We start from the raw sequence: 22,117 nt of genomic DNA, 5'->3' as shown, positions 1-22,117 counted from the left end.
ACTTTGGCCACCTCATGTGAAGAGTTGACTCATTGGAAAACACCCTGATGCTGGGAGGGATTGGGGACAGGAGGAGAAGGGGACGACAGAGGATGAGATGGCTGGATGGCATCACCGACTCGATGGGCATGAGTTTGAGTAAACTCCGGGGGTTGGTGTTGGACAGGGAGGCCTGGCGTGCTGCGATTCATGGGGTCGCAAAGAGTCGGACACGACTGAGTGACTGAACTGAACTGAAAGAATACTAGAATGATTAAGAAAAAGAAGACACCAATCACCAATGTGAAGAATGAGAGAAGAGCCATCACTGTGGATCCTATAGGCATTCAAAGAGGATAATTAGGTAATATTACCTAAAGCATTAAGCCAATAATTTCAACAACTTTATAGCTATTACAAAAACTGAAGTTTTCATTAAAAACTTCCCACACAGAAAACACCAGGCTTCACAGTTTATTTATAATTGGAGGATAACTGCTTTACAGTGCTGTGTTGGTTTATGCCATACATCAACATGAATGAATCATAGGTATACATATGTCCTCTCCTTCTTGAAATTCCCTCATATCTCCCACCCCATGCCATCCCTCTAGGTTGTCAAAGAGCACTGGGTTGAGCTTCCTGCATCATACAGCAAATTCCCACTGGCTACCTATTTTACATACATACACTGGTAAGGTGTATGTATCAATGCTACCCTCTCAATTTGTCCCATCCTCTCCTTCCTCCACTGTGTCCATAAGTCCATTCTCTATGTCTGCGTCTCTATTGTTGCCCTACAAATAGGCTCATCAGTACCAGTTTTCTAAAGATTCTATATATATGCATTAATATATGATATTTGTTTTACCCTTTCTGACTTACTTCACTCTGTATAACAAGCTTTAGGTTCATCCACCTCACTAGAACTGACTCAAATTCATTTCTTATTATGGCTGAGTAATATTCCGTTGGGTATATGTACCACAACTTCTTTATCCATTCATCTGTTGATGGACATCTAGGTTGCTTCCATGTCCTGGCTATTGTAAATGGTGCTATAATGAACACTGGGCTACATGTGTGGAAGACAATATTTGTAAGATATCAATTCTCCCCAAATTGATCTATAGATTCCAAATAATCTCATTTTGTAGAAATTAACAAGTTGATTCAAAAAAATACATAGAAATGTAAGGGACCTAGCAAAGCAAATGGAGAAGGCAATGGCACCCCACTCCAGTACTCTTGCCTGGAAAATCCCATGGACAGAGGAGCCTGGTAGGCTGCAGTCCATGGGGTCGCTAAGAGTCGGACACGACTGAGCAACTTCACTTTCACTTTTCACTTTCATGCATTGGAGAAGGAAATGGCAACCCACTCAGTATTCTTGCCTGGAGAATCCCAGGGACAGGGGAGCCTGGTGGGCTGCCGTCTATGGGATCGTACAGAGTCAGACATGACTGATGCGACTTAGCAGCAGCAGCAGTGAAGCAAAAATAATTTTGAGAAAGAACAGATTTGAAGACCTAATGCTTCTTATTTTCAAGACTTAATGGAAATCTCTATTAACATACAATGTGGTTTTGGTTTAAGGGGAGAGAACATCAACAGACCCATACAGTTATGTGAGATTGACCTCTCACAGAAATGTCAAGGTAGTTGAAGGGGGAACAATTGTCTTAAATAAATGTGCTATAGCAATTGAATATCTATGTGAAAATAATTTAACCTAAATCCTTACTTCATACCTTACATAAAGATTCAAAATGGACCAAATATCTAAATGTAAAAGCTAAACTCATAATTTATTTAAGACACACTGAAGACAGTCTTTGCAACCTTAGGGTAGGAAAAAATTTTAAGGTAAGATGTGAAGGCACAAATCATAAAAAAATTTACACATTATATCTCATCAAAACTAAAAGACACAATTAAGAACAAGCCACAGACTAGAAGAAAATATTCATAAAAGATATACTTGAGCAGGTATTTATAACTAGTATTTATAAGTAACTTACAACTTCATAAATTTTAAAAAAGTAAATAGGTAAAATATTAGTTTAGGTACTTCACACACAAAAAATATCTCTATGGGTACAGTTAAAAAGACTGACAATGCCAAGAATTGATGAGGACGTAGAACAACTGGAACTCTTTTACATTCCTGGTGGGAATATAAATGATACAATCACTTTTAAAACAGTTAATTCAATCAATTTCTTATAAGGTTTTCTTATTTGTTTTTGTTTAGTCACTAAGTCATGTCCAACTCTTTCGTGACCTCATTATAGCCTGCCAGGTTCCTCTCACAATGGGATTTTCCAGGCAAAAATACTAGGGTGGATTGCCATTTCCTTTTCCAGGGAATATTCCAGATCCAGGGATTGAACTCATGTCTCCTCCATGGGCAGGCAGATTCTTTACTGCCAAGCCACCAGGAAGCACTCTTAAAAGGTTAAACATGACCAGATATTTCACTCTTAGGCTTTTTATCCAGGAGAAATGAAAATACATGTCCATATATAGCTTGTCTGAGAATGTGCAAAGAAGTTTTATTCATCATAGTTGAAGACAGCAAAGACCCAAATATCCATCAACAAATGAGTGGATAAATAAATGATGGTATATTCATAAAATGGAATGCTATTTGGCAATAAAAAAGAAATGAACTGAACTATACACTTACAAAGAATGCATTTTATGCAAATTATTTTTAAAAAAATCAAACCACCCGTAAATAGTAAGGTGTAAACTGCTAATTTTTTGTTTAGTTCTTTCATGTGCAACTTCTTTTTTAACATCAAAGTGTTCTACCTCAAAGCAGTATGTCTTTTCCTTCCTGATACTGTGCTGCTTTTCCTCATTAAAATTTAAAATCTAGCAAAATATGCTACTTACCAATATAGTTCTTTGACATGGCAACTTCTCTGACTTCAATGTGAACAGAGCCTCTTGGTATCTGCACTACTTCCATGTAGCCTGGAACACAGAAGATGACCAGTAATAAGCAGCATCTGGAGCTTTCATCAGAAAATGAGTGTTTAGTAACCATTCAGCAGTTAAGTTTCCTTATTCTTCCATTCTTTCTATGCACTTTATTAAATTATAAGTAATGAGTAAATTCCCCTTTGGGCTCATGAATACATCTAGAGTATTATTTTTCTCTAAATCATCTCAAAATATCTTTAAAGCCTCAAAACATATAATATTGGTTCATGCCTTTTTTTTTCTTCCTCAACACAGGCTCTATGGGAATTCCCATCTTAAAGAAACATTACTAAATGAAGCCAAGTAGAAATGGAATAATATTTCCTTAAAATAACTAATCTGAAGCCACATTTAGTACTTAAAAGATTGAAAGCAATTTGGGGAGAAATCACTGTCTGCTTAAATAAAGAAATTTTTAAAATAAGGGGGAAATCAAGTAATTTGTCTATTTCAAGTACACCAGAGGTGTGAGGAAGAGTTCTTTCTACACACTCACCTCCTCTGGGCAACGAATCATTGAAGAACCCTTCAATGGCATCACATGTGCTTCCATCCCCTCCACAGACTCGACATCTATCTTCCCTAGCATCGGATCCCAAAATATTATCACAACCTACATGCTGAAAACAGAGAAGAATATTCAGTGCGCCAAAAAGAGGAACTCTTGGACCCACTAATCAAATGAATACAACTTACTTATCTACTTGCTTTTCCAGTAAAGGAAAACTAAACAGGAAATGTGAACCACTTCTACCTTCATTCTCTGGTAATTCTAGCTAACATTTCTCAACATATAATTTGAAAGAAAAATATTCTGATTCCCCAGGAATGTATACCTACATTTCTAGACTAGATTTCTTCTTCATTTATAGATACCATGCTTCAGTTCTTAAAATATTGTAATTTGCTGGCAATGGGCTCTTATTTATAACCTCAATTAACTAAGAAAAAATGGCATATGGTCCTATACAACATGGGTGATAACAACAAGAGTCTTTACTGAGCATTATGGTTTGCCCTTTCTAAACCACTGACCCTTTAGGATATCCAATTGTTAGTATTAGTGTCAAAGACTAGTTGTGGAATTGGTGCCTGGGTAAATCCCTACAAGTGAATACCTGTTTCCATCAGCTGAATAAAATTATCATAAAGAAAAAGATGTAAACATGTAATTTTAGAATCTGAAAGTCTACCTTTCTGTTTTGCATTTAATCATAGAAATACAGTTTGTATCTATATTTTTGGCATATTTGGGCACTTTATTTGTAACTTGTCTTTTAGCCATTAATACTAGGCATGTAGTCTCGGAATAAAACCTGTGCCAGGGTCTTTTTTATCTGAAAAACATTTTTATACTATCCCAGAAACAAGTTTTTCTTCAAGTAAATACATAAATACACACACACACACACACACACACACACACACACTGCATCATCTGATACATAAGATACATTCGGAGGCAAGTTAATAAAGACAGAATTTGCAAGAAATTATAACATCAATTAAAGTAGACAGTGGTTTTTGTTTGTTTTTAAATCTTATCTTTTTCAGTTTCTGGCATTCAGTTTATGCTTATCTTTAAGGTAAAACAAAAGCAGACAAGGAAAAAAGTTAAGAGAACAGTGGCTTTTGTGGCTTTTCTTACGATAAGATTCATACACAGTTCTAGGAAAACACCATGGATTTGCTCCTGCAATTTCCAACTGACTGGTCTGGCTAATTCTCTGAAGTAAACGCTTTAAAAAGGTAAGACTAATTCTATAATGAAAACCACTATAAATGCTTCAAAAGAAGACAAAATGAGAAGAGCATAGCTATTTTACATTTTGAGGAAATATTTTGCTATGAAATACATCAAATATTCTTTCATTGAGAACACACAGTGGCCATACAAATAAGAATTGAATCCTCACTCCTTCTCTTTTGCTATCATCTTGTTTATAAGCAGAACATAGGAATAATGAAAATTAAATTCCAAAATATTTTCATAGCTCTAGCAATTCCTATAACTAGAACACCAGAATAAATCACATTTGCAAGGTGCTTGTGAATGAATAATTCTACCTTTAACTGTGTACATTTCTTATAGAAAATCAAATGAGTCCAAAATACTGCACTCTGTATTAAAAATTAGCACAGTATTAATTAGGAGCTACTATCTGAGAAAAAAAGATAACAGCCTCAAAAACCCCAGCAAAAATGGAGTGAGATTCAAAATCTGAGCAACCTTGCATTCTCCATTGATACAGATATCCAGTGAATCCGCATTGCACTGAGTCCCATCAATCACCGCAGGGGCGCGTTCAGTGTAGAAATTGTAACCTTCAGCCAAGCAGTTCAACGCACAAGGTTTTACCCCACCTGGAAGAGTAATAAATGGAGAGATAGGAGAAGAAAGTAAATGGAGTGTTCCTAAGGAACAGTGATTCAATATTATCCATGGCAAATTTATGATTGATATAGACATCACTCTCTGTTCTATTGCTTTCTTTGCTAAAATTTCATGTTTATTTGCATTGCTTGTGCAACTTGACGGAGGATCTGCTGAGTAATATTATGGTTTTAAAATTTCAGGTATTTCCCATATATATTTTCAATATATTTCAGGTCTAAAGGGATCATAGTGGAGGTAAGTGAATATTGAAAAGAAATGGAGGAAATAAAAGCAATTTTTAAAAACTAAAAAAAGAAAAGTTTAAGAAGACCTTGAGAATGACCTCATAAGACAAATACAAATTTATGCAAATGATATCACTTGTTACTGAAGATGATACAAAAACTGGTACTTCAGGCAGAGATACGGTAGTTGTAAAATTAAACTTAAACCTGCTTTAAACATATCAGGGGCTTCCCTCACAGCTGGAGGTTAAGACTCTGTGCTTCCACTGTAGGGGGCGCAGGTTAAGTTGGGGGACTAAGGTCCCATTTGTCGCCTGGTGCTGCCAAAAAGTAAAAATTAAAAACATAAAAATAAATAAATATATTCCATGAATATGGCTTTAGCATGGAGATAAATTCTTATGAGATCAGTAAATCAAAGATAAAAATATATTAAATTTGAATAATTCTATGAGATCAATAAATTAAAGAAATATTGCATAGCATCATATGTATTTTAGCTTAAATAAACTGAATAAAAACTTAAAAATAAACTTTAAATAAAAATCTAAAAAAAAAAATCTAATTTTATACTGTGAATAAATGCATATAGTAACTCGAGCATTTTTATTTTGTAACTGAAATCTGTATTTCAATGGTTGTATGTATTTTTCAAGGTTGATGTGAAACAGGTAAAAATAGATATAAATAGTAGCAATTTAAAAAATAAGAAGAGTGCATATCATAACTTCTCAGTATACTGGAAAAGCAGCAATAAATATGAATTTATTTTATTCAAAACTACACATAAAAAAGCTATTAATAAATACATAATTATTTTAAAATGCTTTCTTTTGAACTCTTGCTTTGGTATTATTATAATGACCTTATAAAATTTATCTTTGAAATAAAAAAAGACTAGTTCTAAACAAGAAAATTAGGCAGGAAGATGACATGCCTAGGTCTTAGTGAAGGTAGAAGCCAGATCTCTACAGGGTGAAGTAAAAGAGAAGCCAGCTGAGTAGAGGAGACAATAAGAGAGAACAATCCATTAGAGGAGATCACTGTTGACGTTTGTCATGTAAGAAGATGGCCAAATATTGCCAGACCTTCTGTTTTTTCAAGAGAAGATAAAAACATTTTAAAACTATAAACTCTTCTTGGCAACTCATCTAAAGTTTTCAAAAATACTGTGGAATTTAAAACATGTATATAAGTAAAAACGGTTCCTGAACTGCCAGTTTACAACTTCTGGCTGAATTCCATGTTTTCTTCCATTTTCAATGTGTACAGGCTATAGAATTTCTATATAACTTATAATGTTATTATTAGGCTTAGGTTAATGATACATTTTGCTGTACTAAGCACAGAAATAACAAGTAATAAATAAAATAATTTCTTCCTGAACTGATAATCAAGGTATTATATTTATTTTTATAAGATTCTTGTGAATAAAATTGCTCTAAATTTCCACAGATCTTACTGGGAATTTTTTTTCATTACTACCCAATATAGTTCTTTCCCCATCTCTTTATTGCAATGCTTTGGAATTTAATACAGCTTTCATGCATCAGGTTTTAAAACGAGAACCTGAGTCTTTTATTTAGACAATTTTAGTATTAATTATGTAAGGCAGTATTTGATAGGCAGGACATATAAATGCTATGGTATATTCCTTAGCCCACTATGCTATATGATAATAATACAAATAAATTTATTCTTCTTTTATTGTTGAAAATGTGTTCAGCTTCCTCCACTACAATAGGTTTTTAGAGGAGGTATTGTTACTATTTCAAGAAGGGATTTAAGATGATTGAATGGAAGGTCACATTATCAGTTACCTTCATTTAAAGCTCATTATGAATTTAGGGTTAATTTACTAAGCACACAATTATCAAGATGCTAGTGATTAAATCTGTGAACTATTTCAGAGACTTACTTCTACAGTAAGACAAAACAATCCCAAATGTATATGTATCTAATAAAAGCAATTCAAAATACATGAAGCAAAAACTTCAACCACACATAAAAAGAAAAGCCATTAAATACTTGAAGATTTTAAGACACTTCCCTCAGGAACTAATTAAAAAACCAGAGCAAAAGAAAATCATAAGGATTATATAAAAGACCTGAACAATATTATGTCAACTTGACATGATGATCATATAGAACACAATATCCAAAAATTGGAGAAAATACATCCTTTTCAAGTATACATAGAACATTCATCAAACTGGACAAGAAGCTGTATCATAAAACAAATTTTAACTAATTTTAAAAATTTAAATCATGTAGACTATTACTGATCATAATATAAATAAATTATAAATCAATAGCCAAAAAATCTAGAAAATTTTAAATTATTTAGAAATAAAAATAACATAGCTTTAAATAATACATGGGCCAAAGAAGAAATCACAATTTAAATAAGAAAATATTTTTAACTGAAGGAAATAAAAATATATAGAATTTTGGGAATGCAAGATAGCAAAATAAACCCCTCAACCAAAATAATAATAAGAGCAAAAAACTAATTAGAAAAAAGGATAAAAACTGTTTTCCTTTGAAAAGAGTAATAAAATTGATAAACTTTAAGCAAGACTGATCAAGAAAAAGAGAGAGGATACATATTATCAATATCAGAAATACAATAGTATATATCACTGCAGATCCCACAGATATTAAATAGGATAATAAGAGAATGTTATGATAGTTTTCTGCCAATAAATTGGCAACATGGAAGTAACATACATTTCCTGAAGACAAACTCAAAAACTGACATAAAAATAAAAAATGTGAATAACTCTGTATCTATTAATGGAGTTGAGTTTAAAATAAAAAAAAAAAATTCTTTTCACAAAGAAAATACTGAGCCTAGATGGTTTAATTAGTAAAATCTGTTCTAAGGAGGAAATATTATCAACCCTACGAACACTTTCAAAGTAAATAAGAATTCTATTTCTGGAAGCCAGATTAACTTTGACACCAAAACTTGCCAAAACCATGAGAAGAAAAAATTTACAAATAAATATTCCTTATGAAGATAGATGCAAACATCCTTAATTAAATATAAGCTATTAAGCCCAATAACATATAAAAAAGGTCATCAACACCTGGGGTTTAATGTGAAAAGCAAATGTTGGTTTGGCATTATGAAATCTATCAACTAAGTCACTCTATTAACAGAATAAAGAAGAAAACACATAAAATTGACACATGCATAAACTGTACTGAAGGGCCAAGTCAGTTAATTAAGGGAAGAAAATAAAATAAAAAGGTAAAAAGATTGGGAAAAAAATAGTACCTATCTCCAGACAGCATGACTATTTACCAAGAAAATTCTAAACAATCTACAAAACAACTATTAGAACTTGTAAGGAAATTTAGAAGGGTCACAGAATATGTAAGTTAATATATAAAAATCAATCTTATTTGTATATATTAGAGCAAATTATTGAAAATGAAAAATTTTAAATCTTTATTTACAATATTGTCAAAATCATAAATTGCTCAGGAAAAGATTTACTAGAAGATGTGCATGACCTTAAACCTAAAACTATAAAGCACAGCTGAGAGAAGTTAAGTAAAACATGGAGAGAGATATCATGTTCATAAACTGGAAAATTCAATAGTTAGCATAGTAGTTCACCCTCTATTGATGCATAGATTCAACAGGACAACAATCATAAGTCCAACATGTTCTTCTGTAAAAATTAACAACTGACTCTAAAACTTATGTGGAAATGCAAAACCCTTAGAATATCCAAAGAGCTCTTGAAAAAAAGACCCAAGTAGGAGAAGCTTATACTACCTATGTTCAAGACTATACAGTTAAAGTAATTAAGTCAGTATGACACCAGGATAGGACTGACAAATACATCAATGAAACAAAATAGAGTTTGTAAATATACTACAAATATATATCATACCCCCAAATTATTTTTAGAGTGTTGATCTAAAGACCAAAAACATAAGGTTTTAAAAGAAAACATAAGAAAATATCTTCCTGAGTTAAGGGAGGCAAAGATTTCTAGGACAGGACAGAGAACACAATGACTATAAAATGTTTAAAAGCTGAAAAATTAGGTCATCAAAATTAAAATCTTATATTCATCCAAAATATTATTTAAAACATAATGAAAAGTAAAGTAAAAATAAAGAAATATTTTCTCCTAAGCTATGAGAAAATACTTATAAAATTTATAAATGAACCACTTGAAAATAAAAAGATAAACATCCAATTTAAAAATAAGCAAAGGGTTCAAACAAACATTTTATAAGAGAAGATATAGAAATGCTCAACAAGCACATGAAAATGTGCTCAACACATTGAATAGTCAGAAAACGCAAATTAAAACTTCATTGAGACAACATTATAATAGACCCAAAAGAAGACTGCGAACACCAAATGCTGGCAAGCGTGAGGAGCAAACAGAACTCTCATACATTGCTGGTAGGAGAGTGCTTGGTACAGTACTTTGGAAAAACATCTGCAAGTTTCTTTTAAAACTAAACTCACAGCTATCCTATGGCCTAGCAATCCTACCCCTAAATATTTACCTATGAAAAATGAAAACTATGCCCATAAGAAGACATACACAAATGTTTACAGCAGCTTATTGATAGCAGCTGAAAACTAGAAACAATACAGGTTTCCATCAATAGCAGAATGGAAAAACAAACTGGTTAGTACAATGGAATACTGCTCAGCAATAAAAAAGAATGAACTAATTACATTTGCAATGATATGGATGGATCTCAAAAACATGAGGCTTAGAGAAGCCTTACATGAGAGTAAATATGGCATGATTTTATTTACACAAAGTTCTGTGACAGACAAAACTAATTGACAAGGGGAAAAAAGTTAGAACTGGTTGTCTCTTATAAGTAGGTGGAGCCAGTTGCTGAATAAGAAGGATGAGGACTATGAGAATTTTGGAGGCAATGGTAAAGTTCTATAACTCAGTAAGGTTTTATAGGTGCACGTGTTTGTCAAAACTCAGGGAAAGTACAGTTAGGTAGGTTAAGATCTGTGTGCTTCATTGTACATAACCTTCCCTCAAAAGAAAAATAAATATTGAACTGCAGTTAATCTTATGCATGCTGAAGTATTTAGAGAGGAAAGTATACTGATGACTATAATTTACTTTGAAATGCACCTGAAAAACAGAATAAATTAATGAATGGATAAAGTGATGACTAGACATGTAATAAGTATATTAAAATATTAATGATAGAATCTTGGTGGGGCATATACAGTTGTCACTGAAAAATTATTTTAACACTGCTCTGTGTTGGAAAGTTTTCAGAGTAGGATGCTGAGGGAATTTCCTGGCGGTCTAGTGGTTAGGACTCAGCACTCCCACTGCTGGGGCCTGAGTTCAATCCCTGCTTGAGGAACTAAAATCCCCTAGCTGCATGGTATAGCCAAGAGAAAAAAAAAGTAAGATGTTGGAAAAACAATAAATAAAAGTTTTTTTAAAGAGTACATTTTATTTTTCTAAGAGAAAATTTGAACAAATTTTAGTTTGTGCTTTGGGAGCATAAGAAAACTTGTGCTTACTGAACAATTAGCGTCTGATGCTTGCCTAAATTAGAGCAAAACATGTTTCCCTAAAAAAGAGCAATAATCACCTGTGTAAAGATCCTTGGCCTTCCATTCAAAGGACTGGATTAATAATAAAAATAACAATAAAAATAATAGCCAACATTAAAAAAAAAAAAAGATTCTTGGCCTTTGGCCAAGAGAGAAACACATTTTCTTAGCTTCTTTTGAGCTGATTTATATCAGGGTGACAATTCCAAATATTTGATAATTATAAATTATTATAATGTCTATACACCTCAAGGAAGTCTCAAGAATTCAGAAATATTTGAATTTACACCCTTTCTAGGAACTCTGTATCTAAATAGAATTAGGTTTTAAAAAATGATTTCTGATCATTTGTACTAACATATTAACTTTACTACAGGGAAACTATTAATAAAACAGGAGACCTTTTTAGTACTAGAGCACTTTCCTGCTTTGATTTGTAAAGATTAATTTTTACTAGTCTGTATACGAATGTATGGGTATGTTTGTATGTATTTATATATTCTCTTATATTTGCAAAGCTCTCAAGCATAATGAAAACTCTGCCAGGTTATACATTACCTCCAGTATAGGGTTTCCAGTTATAATACTTTCCACGGAAAGGCATATTGTCAAAGTCTGCACATTGTTTCTCTCGAAAATCTCGGGCCCCCAAAGGACATGGCTAAAATAAAATAAAATAATAAATAGCATAATTGTTGAAAAATACCAAAACCAAGGGACAATGCCCCTATAATTAAAAATGTCTGAACTCCCAACACATTAGCTCACTCCCTTACTCTTGGGCTATAATTCTGGCATTTGCTTTACTGTTTCACAACCAGTATTCTGACTGAAGTGTCTGAATTGTAATCTTAGCCACAGAAGAAATAACTGAGGTAATTTAAACAAAGTTAAGTGTTAGACAGTTTCCATATAACTTTACACTCAGATGCATGTCACAGTCCACTTTGCAATCAATCAATTAGGTATCTCCTTATAAACAGAGGTAAAAACTAGGTGAAGAAACTAAAACACAAAATCCTTTTTGGTAACAGTATTTGAAAAGTCCAGTTGCCACAACTACTCCCAGCTCTTTATTTTAAGAAATCAAGAGGCAGGTTTGTAACATGACATTCAGCACTATTAATTGTGGTTTGGATCCCAACTACTATAGCTGTTTACTGTCTAGTCCTGACAAAAACCATATTTTGAGATGTGGAATGAACTGGGCAAAATCCTAGGCCTCAAGTCTAAACACCTTTAAATCAAGGAATTTGGACTTATTAAGATTTACATTTAATCTATTAACATCACGGAAAATAAAATACTAAATTTTCAAAGCATGTACATGTGTTGGTTGTTGGAGAAGAGAAGGATGTTGAGAGAGTGAAGAGAGGATTATTTGTTTTTAAAAGATTGGAATGCTTTTTCTACCTAAGTTTTTTAGAGAAGAAAATCTTGCCAATCTAGCTAGGTCTAGATTCCAAATTACACATTATTTAGGGCCATCCTAAACTTAAAGTTCACAAAGAATTAAAAATATAACTTCTCATAGTGTTGAGGAAATATGACCTAATTTGACTTATCTTTTAGAGTTCTGTACCAGTAGCATCTAAAAAGCTAAGTATTGCTTTTGAAACAGGGATGGAGAAAATATTTCCCTTAAACATGACAGAACAAAACAAGTCATTAGATGAAATTCTCAACTGTGAACAAATATGTTACATTCTCAGAGATCATTTTGAGGACATTTTACTACCCTCTCTTAGATCTCTACATTTCCTTGATTCAGTTTTCTGAGATCAGTACATTGCAAATGTCCTTTAAATCAAGTGCAAAAAATAATAAGGCTACAATGTGCAAACATGTGCAAGGTCATCATTACTTGCTACATACTGAGGTTTGAAATTCCACCATATCAAGTTTAAAGCCTCAGATTCTGAAAGTAGTGGCAGCAGGTCTACATTCTGTTATGAGCCTTGCATTTTAAGATATTTTCTGCACATTAAAATATGACACTGCAATGCTAAATCCAATGGTTTTACTTATCAAATTATCCTTCATATTTGCCCTTTAAAAAAATAAAAGAACTATTCACATAGGCTTTGCAATGCACCACACTAGAATGATATGCTTCCACCATCTTTTGTTTCATGGTGTGCTAGTTTTTGGAATAAAGAAAAGCTTCCCATTACAAGACATTTTCGGGAAACCCCAGAAAATGACCAAGGTTACCAGTGGCTTTGTATGCAGTGAGACCAGTTTTAAAGAAAATATCCTCAATTTTACAAAACACAAGTAATTTAAAATACAAAAAAAAAAAAAAAAGAAATACAAGTTTTCACACAATACTTAAGAATTTGTATTCAACCACCTAAAACTTCATCCAGGCATGTCTTTCAATCTATTTGGAGTAAAATATAAAAATGGAAAAACTATAATCCTATCTGAGGCAATAAGTATATGACAGCACATTATGTTGTCTACAGGTGCTGTATATAGGTGAAAGATTGAAGTGTCAAATGAATCAGGGAAATATTTGTTGAGGAAGAAAATCTTGAGTGTATCATAAGAATTATAATAAAAGTGTCATACATAGTTACTCTTTATAACATTATAAAATATTAAAATATTATAGGAATTGAGCTGCTTAAGAAAGAAAACAGACTTCTATTAAGAAAGAAGCCAGGACTTCTCTGTGGTCCAGTGGTTAAGACTCCACGTGCCCAATGGAGGGGAGCCAGGTTCAGGGAACTAGATCTCATATGCTGCAACAAAAGATCCCGTGTGCCACAACTAAGACCCAGCATGGCCAAATAAAAAAAAAACAAAAGAATTAAGCCAAGTAAAGCCATGGGGAAAGAAAAGAAAAGGTCAGTTTTGGGAATAGTTGGATAAAGGCCATCCTGGATGAAAGAAAGGAACTGTATAGAAGCATATAAGTTAACATTTCACAGATAAAAATTGGTTTAAAAAAAAAAAAAGCCCTGAAATAATAAATGAAGTTGAGGGACACCCACTTCAAAAAAAAACAAAAAAGAAACAAAAATCCTATTCTTGACCATCTTATAATTATTATCCTAAACAGCAGAGAAGTAAAAAGTCCAAAAGAAGAATATTAGTTTAATGACATATTTGGATAACATTTCATAAGATTTCTGACCTATTCTTTTCTTGTGATAACCACTCCCAGGGTTAGAATAATAAAAATATTAACAGTAACAACACATACTTACGTTTTTCTAAGCATTTAGTAAGTACCTATTCCATGGCACACTGTTCACAGGTCTCTAGATCTATTATAAGTTCTCTCACCACTCTTGAGGTGGTTATAATTAGAAATCCCAATTTACAACTGAATAAATTATATTTTATTACAGTCTGCTTAGTAATAGTTTCAATGTGCAAAGACACTTCCTTCATCTGAGTGGGGGCTTCCACTGGACTCTGTAAATGCTACAATAACAACATAGGTTTTTAGCTCTTACAATGTACAAAAACCTAATAGGAGTAACTTGGGTTCTAGACCTAGCCTTGTCTTTACCAGCTGCAAGTTTATCTGCTCCAACTACTTTTTTCTTATTTATAAAATGAGAGGGTTAAAATATGAATTTTCAGACAGAAGACAGACAGACTTAGATTTGATTCTAACTGATTTATTTCATTTACCGCCTTCAGCAATGTACTTAACTTTCCAGGTCTCATCTATAAACTAGGGATAATACTAGTATTTACTCTGTAGGTGAGGATTTATGTAAACTGTTTAGTTCTGTACCTGGCAGTGGCTCAGTTCAGTTCAGTCGCTCAGTCGTGTCCGACTCTTTGCGACCCCACGGACTGCAGCACGCCAGGCTTCTGTGTCCATCACCAACTCCTGGCGCTGGCTACCAGATGGTGGTAGCACTCAATAACTACTAGCAGTTGCGTGATCTTTGGTCTAGGCATCCTTAGACTCATTCCTCACCCTCCTGTTGGTCTGCTCTTTATTTCAGGGGAACAAATCTGCAGGCTCTATTTCATAGGATTCTGTCAGTTGACTTCTAGTTGAGTTCAGGCACTGGAAGGCACTAGTGGGAGAAGCTAGGGTATCTCATTTCTTCTCTACCTCCGGCAGCATCTTAAGCAGAAGCAGAGTACTTTTGTGGCTTCAACATCAAATAGCCACCCTTACCCTCAATCCTATGGTTCCAGATTCAGCTGTGTGATTTCAGTCTCTAGCATGTAATAAAACTACCTCCTTCCTGTTTCTTTGGTAGGAGGGGTGGTATCTTTCTGCTGATGCTGATCTATGGGCTTGTCAGCCTCTTCCATTATTCATGTAGCCAATCCTTTGCATTAAATTCCCTCGATTGAAATATTCAGAGGTTCGTATTATTATGGTTGGATCTTCACAGATACTACAGTTTATGATGATAATGATGATGAAGAGGAATAATGAGAAAAAAAAGAGAAGAAAAAGGAGGAAATGATAGTAGTGGTATTGGTACTTGGGAGACTGAATAGAGATATGTTTCCTTGGATTATATTTTGCAATTAATTGGTTAAGGGCAGAGATTGGCACACTTCTGTCAAGGGCCACACAGTAAATATTTCAGACTTCATGAGCCGTATAATCTCTGTTGCGTGTGTGTGTGCTTGGTTGCTTCAGTCGTATCTGTTGAGATCTGTGTCTGACTCCTTGTTACTGACCAAAATAAAAGATGCCCAGGGAATTTTACAAATAAACATTTTATTTTTCTAATTTACTAATCCAGTGGAATCTTCCCCTCTTTTAAAATATTTCAATATACACTGTTAGTCGCTCAGATGTGTCCGACTGGTTGCGACCCCAGGGACTGTACCACCAGGCTCCTCTGTCCATGGGATTCTCCAGGCAAGAATACTGGAGTGGGTTGCCATTTCCTCCTCCAGGGGATCTTCCTGACCCAGGGACTGAACTCGCTTCTCTTGTCTCCTTCATTGGCAGGCGGGTTCTTTACCACCAGCACCACTTGGGGAGCCTATATCATCTGTTATAACTACTCAAATGTGCCAATACATTTTTTAAAGAAGACATAGACAATATGTAAATGATAGGGCTGTGTTCGACTAAAATCTTATTTACAAAAAGAGGCGATGGGTCAAATTTGACCCAGCAGGCACAATTTGCCAATCCCTGATTCAGGATGTTAACACATAGATACATCTGTATGTCAGCATTGTGCAGAAGAACCAAGCTCAATTATTAATTTTTGAGTCAATACAGAATCATACACTTTAAAGAACTGATGTCAGATTATAAAATAATTTGCATAAAATGCTTAAACTTCCTGTACAATTATCCCCATAGGGGTCATACACTCTGTATAATCTACAGAAAGATACATAAAATACTTTTCAGATGACCACAATTATTATCCAGTTCTTTCTTTCAGCCAAAATCTCTTTTCCTACAATACTTTTCTTCTGAACAAATCTAATCCCTAACTGAAAGGTATCTAGACCTTGATGGCTTTCTTATGGGGACATAATAAATTATCATTAGTACTTTTAAAACCAGGCACCAAGAACTGGCCTTAAGGGTCTTTTTTTATATTCAGCAAATATATATAAAAATATTTTTATGTATCACATATGATCTAGGCTCTGGAGATAATGCAGTACATAAAACAGATTAGGTCCCTGCTTTCAGGAGCAGGAGCTCCTGTAGTTGGAGATGAGAAAGAAGAAAAACAATGCAGGGTACTAAGATGGTCGTTAGATGGAGGTTGGGGGAAGTTGTTTTAAATGGTAGACTAAGAGAAATTCTCTCTGATAAGGTGGCACTGAAGCAGAGAGTTAAAAAAACTGAGGACATGACTTATGTACATATCTTTAAAACAGTGTTCCAGGAAACATTAAATGCAAAGGGTCTGAGGCAGTAATGTGTTTGGGAAATTCACAAAATAACATGGAAGATGGAAGGTCTTGTAAATTGGAAACTGCAGCAGACTTGGGGACTTGATTCTATACCTTTCTGTTTCTAGAATTATCAGCTAGTGTTATGTTTTGATTTAATTGTTTCCTTCAGTGGATGCTCTGAATCTGTGTTGATTAGAAATAAGCTTACGAGGAGTTGTATATTCTGGTTGCAAAGAATGAGAGAGCAAAGAAAAGAGTAATTTCTTAAGGAAAAATTCCATAAAATATATTTTTGTTTTGTTTAAGAATAGTGGCGAGTTTAGGGAGCAATGTTTTTTATATTATCTAAGTATAATAAATGCTGACACAATGTCAAAACTGTAACAGGAAATAGGCATAGGCAACAAATTTTTTATGTAAAGCTTGACAGGTTTTCAGCTTCCTAGTGTTAACACTAATCAAGCATCCTCTCCTTCTAAAAAGCAACCAGCAGGGCCCCACATAAATCTAGAAAGCAACACTGCAGGTCTCAGTTATCTTTTGATCTTAGTATTTTCAAAAATACGAAAAATCTTAATATTAGCATCTTTTTCCTCACTTTTTTTTTTAGAGAAATGTGTATGTTAGCACATTCTATGGACTATCTTAGGCTTCCAATCATGTTGACAGATTACAAAAATCTCCTTTCACAATACTTTTTATTGGTAGATAAATCTAAAAAAAAGAAAAAGAGTAATTCATTGGGGCATAAAGTGTTATAAAAAGAAATCTCAGCTTTCGCTGACAAACCGTCCTGGGGTTTTTCTACTACTAGAGTTGAAATCTTCGTTTTATTCCAAAAAATGGGGTGACCTGGGAAATTCCTGGGATCTCTTTGTGCCTTCTTTCATTTGCAAAATACACCCGAAATGTCCTTACCTTCAAGAGCAATACATCCCAATATGTTTGCAAATGAGGAAAGTTCTGCAAATACTGAAGTAAGTCTTCTTGTTGTTGTTCACTCACTTGTGTCTCTTTGTGACCCTATGGACAGCAGCATGCCAGGCTTCCCTGTCTTTCACCATCTCCTGAAGTTTGCTCAAACTCATGTCCACTGAGTCAGTGATGCCATCCAACTGTCTCATGCTCTGTTGCCCTCTTCTCCTCTTGCCCTCAATCTTCCCCAGCATCAGGGTCTTTTCCAATGAGTCGGCTCTTTGCATCAGGTGGCCAGAGTACTGGAGCTTCAGCTTCAGCATCAGCCCTTCCAATGAATATTCAGGACTGATTTCCTTTAGGATTGACTGGTTTGATCTCCTTGCTGTCCAAGGGGCTTTCGAGAGTCTTCTCCAGCATCACAGTTTGAAGGCATAAATTCTTCGGTGCTCAACCTTCCAACTCTCACATCTATACATGATTACTGGAAAAACCATAGCTTTGACTATAGAGACCTTTGTCAGCAAAGTGATGTCTTTGCTTTTTAATACACTGTCTAGGTTTGTCATAACTTTTCTTCCAAGAAGCAAGTGTCTTTTAAATTCATGGCTGCATTCAGCAGCTGCAGTGATTTTGGAGCCCAAGAAAATACAATCTGTCACTGTTTCCACTTTTGTCTCCATCCATTTGCCATGAAGTGATGGGACTGGATGCCATGATTTTGAACACCGAGTTTTAAGCCAGCTTTTCCACTCTCCTCTTTCACCCTCAACAAGAGACTCTTTATTTCCTTGTCTTATGGGTAATAAAGAATGAGAAGCTAGCTGAGAATAAAAACTTGATCCTCTTCCCCCACTTTTCCCTTTCCTCTTTTCTTCCTAAAAAGAGATGGGAAGTCTAGGAAGACAGGAGGATTCCTACAGCCTCAGTAAAAACAACAAAATGAGCACTTTGTTGGCCTTTTCTCTTTTCCACCTTCTGTTTTGTCTTTCTTTCTTGCATGCATGACAAATGCACTCGTATTTCTTCACTATTACACTGGACCAACTTTATACAGTGCCCAAATTTAATGTTCTTTCTCTCCAAGATAGAAACATATTTTTAGCCACTATTACTTGAAGAAGCAGAAGTGGAGGTTGAAGTCTGACCCTTGCTTTACTTAGCAAGGCATGCACTTGACATGGGATTATGTAAAAGGGACATTATTTCTGTTCATTCATCCAGACAGGTGTCATATACATAAAGATACCACATGCCTCTCTTACAAGTTCCAAACAAAATTACTGATTTCTTAATTACCAGGAACTGTTTTATTCTCTCATTAAAAAAATTCACAAAGGCATTTCCAAGGTTAAATTTAGTGTTCAATATACGTAGTGAATCATTTCAACCCCAGTTTTTTTCTTTATTTTAATTGGAGGCTAATTACTTTACAATACTGTGGTGGTTTTTGCCATACATTGACATGAATCAGCTATGGATGTACATGTGTTTCCAATCCTGAACCCCCCCCTCCCTCCTCCCTCCCCATCCCACCCCTCAGGGTCATCCCAGTGCACCAGCCCTGAGCACCCTGTCTCACGCATCCAACCTGGACTGGCGATCTATTTCACATATGATAATATACATGTTTCAGTGCTATTCTCTCAAATCATCCCACCCTCGCCTTCTCCCTCAGAGTCCAAAAGTCTGTTCTCTACATCTATGTCTCTTTCGCTGTCTCGCATATAGGGTCATCTTTACCATCTTTCTAAATTCTATATATATGCATTAATATACTGTATTGGTGTTTTTCTTTCTGACATACTTCACTCTGTATAATAGGCTCCAGTTTCATCCACCTCATTAAGACTGATTCAAATGCATTCTTTTTAATAGCTGAGTAATATTCCATTGTGTATATGTACCACAGCTTTCTTATCCATTCGTCTGTCCTGGCTATTGTAAACAGTGCTGTGATGAACACTGGGATATCAACCCGTTTAAATGTAAACTTCTCATCTTTTCTCTCCCAAATAGTTCCTGGTTTTATGGGAGCAATTGCGCTATACTTTTACTTTTGAAGAAAACAAAAGTCTGATAATCCTACATTGTCTAGAAAAATTTAAATCTCAATCTCATGTTTGATATTATAGTCTCTTATAAAAGTTTTCAAAATTAAAGCTGTTTTTAGATGCCTTGTATAGCCTGTATTTTATTTAAATGCCTTCTATCCATAGCATGACCCTTTTCTCTAAGCCTGTAAAAAAACTTTTACTGTGTGATTTTAAAAATGTCTCTTTAAAGAACAAAATAAAAAGCAAGTTTTTTTCTATGCTTAAAGCTAGTCTTTATTTCTGAAAACAAGATACACACTATAAAATTCATACTACCCTAAAGGTTAATGACACTGCTTCTGCTATTTTTTGCCATCTTATATATATATAGACACATACATACATACATATACATGAAAGTAAACTTTTATAAGTATATTGAAGTGTACTTAAAAGAATAATGTGGTTGATACATATTTGATTTCTAATTATAACTTGGGACACAGTTATAACACTGTTAATTAATAGATCAACTCTGTACTTTGTCATCACTTACCCCATACCTTTCCCTGGGGCAAGGTCTGTAGTTTCATAATTTTCTCAGCTATCTGGTTCTGCTGCAGGTTAAGGTTAGACTGGAAGTAAGACAATGTCAAAGGTGACTAAATTCAGAGCTTACTTTGCCACACCCACCTCCCAAAGGCTCCATCTTTTTTAAGAAGGCTAGAGCAGCATCCGGAAATTCTATGCCTTATTGAATCCTTTCCATGGCACTAGCCTATTGCTAAGCTTTAGTTTCTCATTTAAAAATATTTAAAAAACCAAATAAACAAGGCACTTTTCTGGGCAGTTCAGTGGTTAAGACTGTGCTTCCAATGTAGCGGGCACAGGTTCCCTGGTTGGTGGAACTAAAATCCCACATGCCGCACAGCAAGGTCAGAAAAACAAAACAAAACAAAAAACCAACCCTATCTTTCCCTTTATGAAAGTGATTTGAAGGTTTAATGAGTACTTTTTAAAATATATAAAAGTACTTTGTAATCTCTAAAACATACATGTATACAGTAATAGCTGCACTGATTGAGTAAAGATTAAGTACTAGGAATAGCACTAGATGTTTTAAAGTGTTTGTGCTCCGTCGCAGCTGATTCTTTGTGACCCCATGGACTGCAGCCTGCCAGGCTCCTCTATCCATGGAATTTTCCAGATGAGAATAATGGACTGGGTTGCTATTTTCTACTCCAGGGGATATTCACAATCCAGGGATCAAACCGTCATCTCTTGTGTCTCCTGCATTGGCTGGTGGATTCTTTACCACTGAACCACCTGGGAAGCCTGATTAAAGTGTTACTTCTTTTAATTCTCAAACAGACCTGCAAGTTTGATATAATTACACTATATTTATACAGGTGTTCCTTAAAAATTTAGTGATGTTAGGTATCTTGCCAGGGTAAAATAGCAACAACCAGGATTAAATTTAAGTCAATTCTAATCCAAAGTCCATACTTCTTTCACTATAGTCTTACCTCCGAATATAGGCTATATTTTTCCTGTGTACCACAACCAGGGCAATAACACCATTTAACTGACCTTAAGCAATGAATGGAAGTAAAGAACTGCAGACAGCATGCACCTCTAGCAAAGCAGACTGAAAAAACACCCATGTACTACATAAACTATGTTTAAATTTTAGAACAAACCACAGGTGAACTGGAAAATCCTTTGTCTCCATAATTTTTTATAGTTTTGATGCATAAAATAAAGGAGGAAATGAGATACTTAAGATGTAAGAATAATATGATTGCATCCTAACCAAGGTGGAGCTTAGGTTTTTCACCAGAAGTTCTATCCTAGTCACATTTTCAAGCAGACAGGCAAATCACAAATAGTATGGAAAGAAAACCTTAAGGATTTTCTGGAAAATAGCTAACAATACCAGAACGCTCTTTTTAGAAATGTAGAAAAGTTCTTTGTACTGTAGCTAATATTTCCCCTTTAGGCTTTGATATAAAGTTTGGCTTAATAACCTTAATGTAGGTATATTTTTTACCCATGACAAAAACCAAGTTTGAGTATTTACCACACTGAGGTATAAATTCTTCTACTTAAAATACTATGTACACCAATTTTTACCTTCCTA

General features: G+C 34.4%; 1 protein-coding gene across 7 annotated transcripts in view; it reads right to left on the bottom strand.

Annotated features, from left to right (window-relative positions):
- ADAMTS6 (ADAM metallopeptidase with thrombospondin type 1 motif 6) overlaps nt 1–22,117 on the bottom strand; it is a 278,395-nt gene that overhangs the window by 71,064 nt on the left and 185,214 nt on the right. For 6 of the 7 annotated variants that reach the window (XR_009690552.1, XR_009690551.1, XM_061129691.1 and 3 more), the window contains 4 exons: nt 11,726–11,828; nt 5,201–5,334; nt 3,467–3,590; nt 2,881–2,961 (listed from right to left, as the gene is read on the bottom strand). Coding sequence is in view for 5 of the 7 variants with exons in the window: in XM_061129691.1 (XP_060985674.1) it covers nt 2,881–2,961; nt 3,467–3,590; nt 5,201–5,334; nt 11,726–11,828 (442 nt within the window). In the remaining 2 variants the exon portion in view is untranslated. The remainder of the gene's footprint in view (nt 1–2,880; nt 2,962–3,466; nt 3,591–5,200; nt 5,335–11,725; nt 11,829–22,117) is intronic. The other variant, XM_061129694.1, reaches the window with a different exon arrangement.

This window comes from Dama dama, chromosome 25, assembly GCF_033118175.1.
Source record: "Dama dama isolate Ldn47 chromosome 25, ASM3311817v1, whole genome shotgun sequence".
NCBI classification, from domain to species: domain Eukaryota; kingdom Metazoa; phylum Chordata; class Mammalia; order Artiodactyla; family Cervidae; genus Dama; species Dama dama.
The sequence above is the reverse complement of the archived record's forward strand: the minus strand, read 5'-3'. Positions and strand labels throughout refer to the sequence as shown.